Source organism: Temnothorax curvispinosus, unplaced genomic scaffold (genome assembly GCF_003070985.1).
Source record: "Temnothorax curvispinosus isolate PA1 unplaced genomic scaffold, ASM307098v1 QBEX01004048.1, whole genome shotgun sequence".
Classification (NCBI taxonomy): Eukaryota; Metazoa; Arthropoda; class Insecta; order Hymenoptera; family Formicidae; genus Temnothorax; species Temnothorax curvispinosus.
In genome coordinates this window covers 1,500-11,791 of record NW_020213828.1, presented here as the reverse complement: position 1 = coordinate 11,791, position 10,292 = coordinate 1,500, and the positions used below count along the sequence as shown (strand labels likewise).

At 32.7% G+C, this 10,292-nt stretch overlaps 2 protein-coding genes and 1 long non-coding RNA gene across 6 annotated transcripts; 2 read left to right on the top strand and 1 right to left on the bottom strand.

The window, feature by feature from the left end:
• The first annotated feature begins 1,228 nt into the window (after positions 1-1,228).
• Positions 1,229-2,588, top strand: LOC112453110 (ribosomal RNA processing protein 36 homolog). Its single transcript, XM_025013667.1, has 4 exons — positions 1,229-1,351; positions 1,543-1,630; positions 1,779-2,298; positions 2,383-2,588. The coding sequence occupies exons 2-4, from the start codon at positions 1,586-1,588 to the stop codon at positions 2,520-2,522; spliced, it is 705 nt and encodes a 234-aa protein (XP_024869435.1). The 5' UTR covers positions 1,229-1,351; positions 1,543-1,585; the 3' UTR covers positions 2,523-2,588.
• Positions 2,589-4,847: 2,259 nt separating this feature from the next.
• Positions 4,848-5,958, bottom strand: LOC112453109. The gene is made up of 3 exons (XR_003040571.1): positions 5,848-5,958; positions 5,368-5,431; positions 4,848-4,934 (listed from the first exon to the last, which is right to left on the bottom strand). It is a non-coding gene; the product is annotated as an uncharacterized LOC112453109 (long non-coding RNA).
• A 511-nt stretch (positions 5,959-6,469) lies between these two features.
• On the top strand, positions 6,470-9,757 carry LOC112453111 (THO complex subunit 1). Of its 4 annotated transcripts, none has more exons than XM_025013669.1 (9): positions 6,470-6,657; positions 6,762-7,454; positions 7,654-7,901; positions 8,039-8,065; positions 8,139-8,432; positions 8,515-8,664; positions 8,943-9,090; positions 9,179-9,412; positions 9,496-9,757. In XM_025013669.1, the coding sequence occupies exons 1-9, from the start codon at positions 6,622-6,624 to the stop codon at positions 9,649-9,651; spliced, it is 1,986 nt and encodes a 661-aa protein (XP_024869437.1). In that variant the 5' UTR covers positions 6,470-6,621; the 3' UTR covers positions 9,652-9,757. The 4 variants fall into 4 exon arrangements, with proteins under 4 accessions (XP_024869437.1, XP_024869439.1, XP_024869436.1 ...); XM_025013668.1 differs by having other exon boundaries at positions 6,471-6,657; positions 9,176-9,412; XM_025013671.1 differs by lacking the exon at positions 8,039-8,065.
• The last annotated feature ends 535 nt before the right edge of the window (positions 9,758-10,292 follow it).

Here is a 10,292-nt window from a genome sequence, read left to right as displayed (position 1 = left end):
AAAGCGTAAGTTATAAAAATATCATGTATATTAAATTTTTGTACGTCTTATCATTCCGTAATTAAAGTATTATTATTTTTTTAATTAACAAATTATTTTGACATTGCTATAAAAAGTCAGAATGCTGTATTATTATTAATCTTTCTTACTAATTTATTCCTTCGTTAGTTTTTTATTCATAATTAATTCACTTAATTATTTATTAAAGAATTATTAACAGATGTAATAAGTGTATGTATTTTTACTTTAAAATGCGTAAAGAATAATAGCACATACATTTTTATGTATTATCAAAAACTTACTTTGTTGTATGTTACAGTATCTTTCAACTATACTCTCCTATTTTACAACACTGCGAGTAGTGATGGACGATGATAAAAGTTAACAGTAAACTCAGTATGTTAAAATAGTTACAATAGTATTGATTAGTTAATACAATATAAAGGTTGTCTCGGCAAACTACTGGTTTGATTTGAAGATATTAAATTTAGTTAGAATTATGTCGCAGTGCTATATTCATTAATTTTTATTATGTGTTCTAATTTGTCATAACACTCATGCAACGTTTAATATCATTAATCACAATACTAACCAATAAAATATATAAGAATCGAGCGACTTGGAGTCACTATTTCCAACATCTGTTAACTTCTAACCGACCATTAAGTATCGAAATAGCCAACTTCTATTGGTTATTCTGAAAAGTTTCTTTTATTAAAAATCAGAAACTGAAAAACTGATCTCCCCTAATACAACATATTAATTTCAATAACATTACCAATATTAAGCAATAATATTAATATCCCTCCCATTGTCATATCCCTCTCTCTCCCGATTCGGTGAGGGATACTTTACTCCGATCGCAATAGATTCATGTATACATTTAACGCCAGTGCAGTGATATGCATAAAATGTGCAATGTGATAAAGTGATATATAACACATAAAGCGATATGTATAATGTATCCCCGATAGGTAACCACATATGTTCCTTAATTATTTTTGTTCTGTCACTTTCTTTAACACTTATTTATTAAAAAAAGAATTAGTTCAACTAATATATAATCTGCAGCTATAAGTCACATTAATAAATATATGATATTAATTAAATTATATTTAATTAAAAGGAAAAAGTCAGTGTGTCGATCTGTCGATGTTGAGAGAAAAATCAAATATTGATTAATCAAAAGGCAAATTATCGATTATCGTTATTTCGATTAATCGAGAAACATCGCTCATTCTGCTCTGTTGTCTGATCTGTGATTTGTGTAAACTCTGCGTACAAATAAAATTTATAATGTGTGATTTAACTTTTTAAGCACTCGTATGATCAATAGAGTACTAGTGGAGATGTGAGTATAATTTATAGTATTTATACAAATATATTTTTCCTAATCTTCTTGTTGTTTTCTTAAGTACATGAACAAACTGTAAATCCTAACCTAAAAATGTAGTATTGCATTTTGTTAAGTGTCAAAAAACCTAAACACAGAGTTGACGTCACATTAAACACTAAATAAAAAAAAATTGTATTTTGTTCCAGAGATTCATAAATTTGTATTCCATTATTCATCTTAGGCCTCAACATGAATGATGAGGAAGCGTCTTTACTTACAGACGATAAAGATCATGTAAGTTTTTCTTCAATTTTACTATTTATTTTTACTACATATTATTAAATGCTTTTATTTAGGTTAATTTTAATTAACAGCACTATTATTACAAGAAAAGTTTATATATTCGTGGGTGGTAACATGCTCTGAATTGTTTATGTTTTAGGAACAAGTACGAGAAGAATTAAAACATATGAGTTTTGAGGATTTACAGAAATTAAAGGAGAAATTAGGTACCAAGGTATATAATGAGACGATATTTGGAAAAAAAAGTAAGAAAAAAACTGAGAAAATAGAGTTTAAACGGGAAAATAAGAATAGGCCACGAGAGATTTCTGCTAAAAAGCCAGTTCCCAGATATAAAGAGTTAACTCGAGTCAAAAAAGTTGTATCTCGGGATCCTAGATTTGATAGTTTATGTGGTACGTTTGATGAGAAGGTCTTCAGACATTCTTATGCATTTATTAACAAGTTACGGGAAAACGACCTCAAAACTTTACAAAAAGAATTGAAAGAAACGACAGATCTAAAAGCTATAAAGAAAATAAAATATCTCATTCAGAGGCTTGAAAATCAGATAAGGGAGGAAAAGAAAAGGAAAGAAAAAGCAGAAAAGAAGCGGCAAGAAAAGGAAGAGCTACTAGAATCTGTTAAACGAGGAGAGAAGCCCATCTTCAAGAAAAAATGTAAGTTTAGCTTATCGTTAACATAATACTGATTGATATTATATTGTTTTATTTTATCTTAATTATCTTATTTGTCTTTTGCAGCTGAGAAGAAAGTCTTGGATTTGGTCTCACAGTATGAAGAATTGAAAAATACAGGTAAACTGAAGAAGCATATTCAGAGACTGCGAAAAAAGAATAAACATAAAGACAGAACAAAATTGAAAGCAGACAGAACGGAGTGAAACACACACACACACACATACACACACACACACACACACACACACACACACACACACATATATATATATATATATATATATATGTGTGCATATATGTACATTTACACAAATAAAAATGTCTCCATAATTTTTTCTAATATCTATGGGACTATTTATCTTTATTAAGACACAACTCTAAATATAGATATAATTATTTTATTTTTGTTGTCTGAATTCTATTGTATAGGAAAAAAAACTTTACATTCTTTTAAGTTAAAATATTTAATATATATCTATATATTATTTTTAATATATTAAAATAAGTATAGCTTCACAATAACTTTAAAACGTTGAAACTTTTGCACTTTAAAACGGGTCCTTATATATTTTTATTCTATTAATATTATTATTAATAGAATTAAAATAAAGACCCATTTTAAAGTTTTATCGTTATAAAGTTTATTGAACTACTTATTTCAAATATATTAAAAATAATATATATATTGAATGTTTAACTCTTAAAAGAATATAAAGTTTTTTTCCTAAACAATAGAATTCAGACAAATAAAATAAGGATCCGTTAATTTATATTTATTGTATCCTTTCTCTGTGTACCTGTGCGAATGTAGCCTCAAGCACATTAGCATACCAAATTAAATAGCGAGTCTGAGATGAAATATTTGTCATAATTCTTTATAGCTCATCCATTTTAAGATAACGGATCTATGAGATTCTATATTTATTTTTAATACAATTATAATGATGCGGAAATATGTATATCTCATACAATTTTCATAGATCCGTTATCTCATTAATAATCCTTTTTGTCACTCACCAATCGACAGTGGAGTTGTCAGCTACGTATAATCAGCGCCACGATGATTCTGTAATATACAAACATAAAATTCAAATTAAAACGCTCAAAATATAATTAATAATTTAAAAGATAATTCTTACATACATAAAATTTCTTAACAGCTTTTTACACATTAGATATCTATTAAAATAATTATACATTTTTCGAAAAGAATTTGCACAAGAATAAATTTTTATAAATTTTTAGATTAATTTTTTTCTCTATTATTATTTTTAAATCATCAAAAACAAAACGACAAACGACTAATTTTAGTACAAATAAGCAATAATGCTTACCGCAATGTAACTCCAACGGTGCCCGATACCTTTCCTAGGCCTCCTCAGTCTCCTCCCGGGTTTTTTCATCTGAACCCTTTTCTTTACTCACACAGCAGAGGAGTTATACACAAAATTGATCTGTAACATACGAAAATATTTAAATAAAAATAATATCTAAAATAAATATGGATTTCTTGTTATAAGAAAAAGATAATACTTATTTTATATACACATATACAAAAAATATTTGTAGATACCTATATAGTATATTGCTATATATACTACTATATATAGTATATAGTATATTGCTTGCTTGCACTAATTTATGAAATATTTGATTTCGGACGAATAGAGAGTAAAGAGATTAAAAGAAACATGCTTAAAATAAAAATAAAGAAATCACTTTTGCACACAAGTTTTATTTGTAATTTCAATAAATTTTTAATAAAAGAATAACATCTTAATAACTGCTTTTTTTAATTTAAACTATTATAAATTTTAATTATTTAAAAATTATTTAAAAATAGAAATATATATTAACAAGTAATATTTTATATATATTTGTTGATATTATAATCATGTCATAAATAATTTATTACATATTTAAAAAATCTTAAAATCTAAAATAAAATCTAAAATATTTTATTTTTATTTGACGTTGTATTAAACATGCAATACACTATATACAGTATATTGCATGTTTAATACATTGTCTAATAAAAATAAAATAAAATTTAATAAATTATTTGTAAAATGAGTAATATCAACAAATTTATATAAAATATTACTTGTCAATATATATTTCTATTTTTAAATAATTAAAATTTATAATAGTTTAGATTATATCAGAATTAGATATTTTTTTTATCTTTTATACAAGTTATTTAAAAAAAGCATTTTTATTATAAGATGTTATTTTTTTATTAAAAATTTATTGAAATTACGAATAAAATAGTACTTTCGTGCAAAAGTTATTTTTTTATTTTTTATTTTACGCATGTGTCTCAATTTCTTCTCGATATATATTCGTCCGAAATTAAAAATTTTATAAATTGGTACAAGCAAGCTATATATATATATATATATATATATATATATGTATGTGTGTATATTATAAAGTGATCTAAAAACGATACTGCGCAAATAAATATTTATTTATATCAGTATAACAATTATTAATAAAAGATAACAAATTATAAAATGCTCACCTCGCGATCTGTCACATTTGGTCCTCGCTTCCTTAGTTTCGGTTCTTTTTTTTCCGCATTGTTATCTCTTCGTGGCACTCACACCTGTTTCCTAAAACAAACAAAATATTTATTACAATTAAACGCGATTACCAGTAATCACTAGAATACAATGATCGTGCGGCTTTGCTATATCTTGTGTGATACTCTCGATATTAAGTACGCGACGCGTACTTAATTATATTGCAACAGCGGAGAAATAAATATAAAAGAAATTATGGCACGTTCGATATCATCGATATTTCGAATAAAAATGCAATGAAATGTATATCTGTGTAAGATGGCATATAAAGTTTTTTGGATGCCAAGAGCGACGCGTTACTAGATTGATTCGCGCGATAGATCTTACAATAGGCCGAACAAGGCTTTCGCGAAATACGCGTTCGAACGGATTATCATACTAATTTCCGTGCGCCGAATCTATACTTCGCGATAGCTATTGCAATGAATCTGAAATGCAAAGTTAATGCATGTTACATACTTACTGATTAAATAAGTCGTGCCACTCGTTCCGGAACTGATCCGTCTCCATGTCGTATTCGGCGCATCCTGGAAAAGGAGAACGTAATTAATATGGCGAAGGCGTTTTGTCTCTCGCGCGGGGTCAACTCGCGCCGAAAGCGCCGCGACGCACGGCGTCGCTATACGCGTCCCACTCTCAACTTCGCGCTCACGAACTTTCCGAACTTCGAAAATCATATGTTATAAACTCGCCTATTATTACGATTGTTATTTTGCATGTTTTCTAACGAATCTAGCGTATTAATATTTTATCCACGATATTCGCGACACTCGAAAATGCGACCGTCACTTTCGCGATTGCTCGCGCAACGCGCCTTCGGTCGTACAAGTACCGCGGAATACGTATTTTCAAGAAATATCAATACCCGAGCTCTAAATCGATACTACGCGATAGATGCTGTAGTTAATGTAACGCACGCAAGGTTAATATCTGTTGTACGTACCAATTAAATGAGCCGCGACGCCACTCGGTCCGGAGCCGATCCGTTCCGTGTCAGCCGCCTTCTGGAAATGGAAGGAGAAGGTCATACGTCATCAATATGGCGGAGGCTTCGTTCCCGCGCGGGCAACTTTGTGCGCTGAAAGCGCCACGGCCACGGTGCGGCGCGCGGCGTCGCTACGCGGTCCCGCTCTCAATTTCGCGATCATGAATTTTCCGAACTTCAAAAATCAAATACTATAAGACCGTCTATTATTATGATCGTTATTTTGTATTCTAGCAATAGGCGTATTAATGTTTTTAACAGCTATCCGCGATATTCGCGATATTGAGAAATACGAACGTCACTTTCGCGATTGATCGCGCGACGCGTCTTCGGTCGTACAAGTACCGCGGAATATGTATTTTCGAGAAATATCTACACCCGAGCTCTAAATCTATACTACGCGATAGATGCTGTAGTTAACGTAATGCACGCAAGTTAATATCTGTTGTACATACGTACCAATTAATTGAGCCGCGACGCCACTCGTTCCGGAGCCGATCCGTGATCCGTTCCGTGTCAGGTCAGCCACCTTCTGAAAATGGAAGGAGAAGGTCATACGTCATCAATATGGCGGAGGCTCCCAGTAGTACCAACTGTGGCACAAAAATCGTGCCTGGGATTCGTAACTTAACCTCTTTGCTGTCAAGAAAGACGAAAATGCCTAAACCGGATAGTCAAAAATAATTTTCAATAAAAATAATAGAACCTGTGATAACACGGCTATAAAAAATCATGGCGATGTTCGAAGTGTTGAGGAAGGACTATAGCGTAAGTATAACGTTTGGAGTAAATAAGCATTAACTTGATTAACTTTATTCATGAATAATTCTTGCTTGGACGTGCATTTACAATGGATCTTATTTCTCCTTTAGGATTATCTGCAGCAGCATTTCAAGCTGTCGGACGTCTCGTTGTTTCAAAAGAAGTGCGTCGAACGTTGTGCGAATGACAGCGACAGAAAAGTGGCGATCGATCAGGCGCTGCGTGACTCGTTGCTGGCCGTACTGACGGAAAACGCTTCGGGTAACGTGCGCTCCCTCGAATTGTACATCACGTTCTGTATAGAGCTATGCAGGAAGGATCTCGCGACGGCGAGTATGCCAGTGATGCTACTGGGCGATATCTTCGACTCGATGACGCTGGACAGGTGCGAACAGTTGTTTACCTTCGTGGAGAACAACGTCACCGTGTGGAAGGAAGATCTGTTTTTTGCTGCCTGCAAGAATAACTTATTGAGAATGTGTAATGACTTACTGAGAAGATTGTCGCGTTCGCAACAAACGGTATTTTGTGGCAGAATTCTACTGTTTCTCGCAAAGTTCTTTCCTTTCTCCGAGAGATCCGGCTTGAATATCGTTAGCGAATTCAACCTGGAAAATCACACGGAATTTGGCTTGGAAAAAGCAGAAGAAGACAACTTGGAGCAGATAACGAAGGACGACGACAAGTCAGAAAACAAGATACCAATTGATTATAATTTGTACAGAAAGTTTTGGGCTCTACAAGACTTCTTCAGAAATCCGAATCAGTGTTATAATAAAATACACTGGAAGGTGTTTTCAGCTGTAAGTTTTAATTTTCTTTAAACCATAGGCCTGTTTGTTTTCGCTGCACTTCTACTAGTGCAATAAGTTAGAATGAAAGAAAATATATTTGTTTCATTCTAACTTGTACTATGTTGCAGTTCAGAAGTGCAGCAAAAACAAACAGACCTAATAATATTAATTTATTTTACAGATTTACTAAAAAAAATCTTTTTTATAGCATGCATCTAATGTGCTGTCAGCATTTGCTTCCTTTAAATTGGAGGAGCAACGTAGTTACCCTACAACATGCATCAAGATGGATACTTCTATGGAAGGCCCTTACAAAGAAACGCACTATTTTGCAAAATATTTGACCAATCAAAAATTATTGGAGTTGCAGCTGTCAGATTCCAATTTCAGGCGATATGTATTGCTGCAATTTCTCATTCTTTTCCAGTATCTGAATAGCACTGTAAAATTCAAGGCGTAAGTATTCTCCATATTAATGCAATACGATGAATATTTTACAGTGAATTCACAAGCCTCATACCTTTGAATTAATAAATTATTCGGCAATTAGTGAAACACCTCTGAATAGTTATAAAAATGTTTGTTTTTCAAAGCTTCCTTGCCAGTGGCTATGAGACAAGGTCTGCTTTTCTTAAATTAAATGTCTTGTGATATGTATGTTATCGAATCACTATGATGTTTGTTACTTTTAAGTGAGACACACGAACTGAAGCCGGATCAAGTGGAATGGGTGAAGACCACTACTGACCAAGTTTATACTCTACTGACCGAAACACCGCCCGATGGCCCCACGTTTGCGGAGACCGTGAAGAACATCTTGAAACGCGAGGAGCATTGGAATGCATGGAAAAATGAGGGTTGCCCGCCGTTTAAACGACCGACATCGGATGTTACTGACGAGGAGCCACGAAAACCGAGGAGATCGAGACGACGTATCGGTGATGTAATTAGGGACGCGCAAGCGGTTGGAAAATATCATATGGGAAAGTAAATATCTTTTACAAATGAAAAAAATAAATTAATATTTACGTATAAGATTGAATAATTAAATTTTATTATTTTTTAATAGCCCAGAACTCACTAAATTATGGAATCTATGTCCAAATAATCTCGAAGCATGCAAATCTAAGGATAGAGATTTTCTTCCATCCTTAGAAACGTATTTTGAAGACGCTATTATGGAATTGGATCCTGCTGCGATGGTCGATGATAAGTATAAGTAAGCGTTATTGTTTGTGAAATCTTTCGTTGTGATTATTAATGTATTAGTCTATTGTTCCTGGAAAACGGATTGTAATTCATCTCATAAATTATGTAACCATCTCATTCTCCTTCTCCTTTATTCACAACCTTCAATTTCCCAATCAATCCCCTTATAAACCGAAATAATACATGCGATAAAGATCGGGATCGGCCGATTATATCGTCTGCTCTCTTATAAAGACACGCACATTATTCCTCATTATAGTTATTAATAATAATGCGATAATCTTACAGGAAGGTGAACGACGGTAACTTTGGTTGGAGAGCGTTAAGACTGTTAGCGAGACGAAGCCCGCACTTCTTTGTTCATGGCAATTATCCTATAAATAAATTGCCTGAGTATCTTGAGACAATGATTAAGAAAATTGCCAAGGATCGTCCAGTGAGTATCTAATGTTCATTAGCTTTCTGTGTGAATATGCTTAATCTTTGTACATTTCTTAATTTTTTTTTACTGTGTCTCACAGCAGACTCAGTCCGATGTGAAATTGGAAACCGAGGAAACACCGCCGTCGGAATCTACCGATCAAGAATTTAACGAAGACGTTTTAAAACAGGAAAGCGAACAGGTCGATGCCGAAAGCGCCGACGTGAAAGCAAGAAAATTGAATAAAGTCACACCGGAAATGGTGGCAAAATTATCAGATAGCCTGAAAAACGATTGGAAAAAATTGGCGACGAAATTTGGTTATACAAATGACGAGGTATATAAATTATCAAGCTTTTCTTATTATAACACTAATACTATTCATAATTATGGGATTTTAATACATGATATGCATTTTAGATTGCTTTTTTCCAAAGCAAAACAACGCCGTATGAACAATGTAAGACTATGCTTGAGATATGGGCAGAAGAGGATGAAGATGCATCAGTCGAGAATTTAGCTTATATTTTGGAAGGTTTAAAATACACAGAGGCATTGGCGGTGCTAAAATCTTAAGTACTCTTTAATTTAGTGAATAAAAATAATTGTATCAATGAAGCACATACAAAACTGTACTATATTTTATCATTTGTAATAAAATTTTCAATCTTTTCATCATGTACATGCGTTTTAAATTTAATAGAGACAAGGGCTCGTATTCTCAGCTCACTTTTATCGAAATAAATGCGTGGATTTATTTTTGAGATTCTATAGTATATGTAACGTAAATTTATATGTGCTAAGTGCGCGCATTTATGATAAAGATGAGCTGAGAATACGAGCCAAAAAAATCATTAAACTTCTAACTATTTTCAATTTATTTTGACTTACAACGTTTCGACTACAATTTAGTCCTTCTCAAGTGAGATATTGGTCGCGTTCAGCAGACCAAGTCACTCAGTAGCAATCGAACGTGATTGGCTCTTACTTTTAGAACCAACCAATCAACGCAGTGTGATGATAAGACGAACTCAACAGTTGTGCAACAGTTGTGTCTGCTGAACGCGCCCATTATACTTATAATTAAATACGCAACAATACATCATGCGTCGCCAGACGTGTCCAAGCTACATCGTGCGAACGCCACGCTGGAAACGAATATGTCAATATGAATATGTCGAATGTAAAAGCGGGAAACATATCGGATCGGAGGTAAA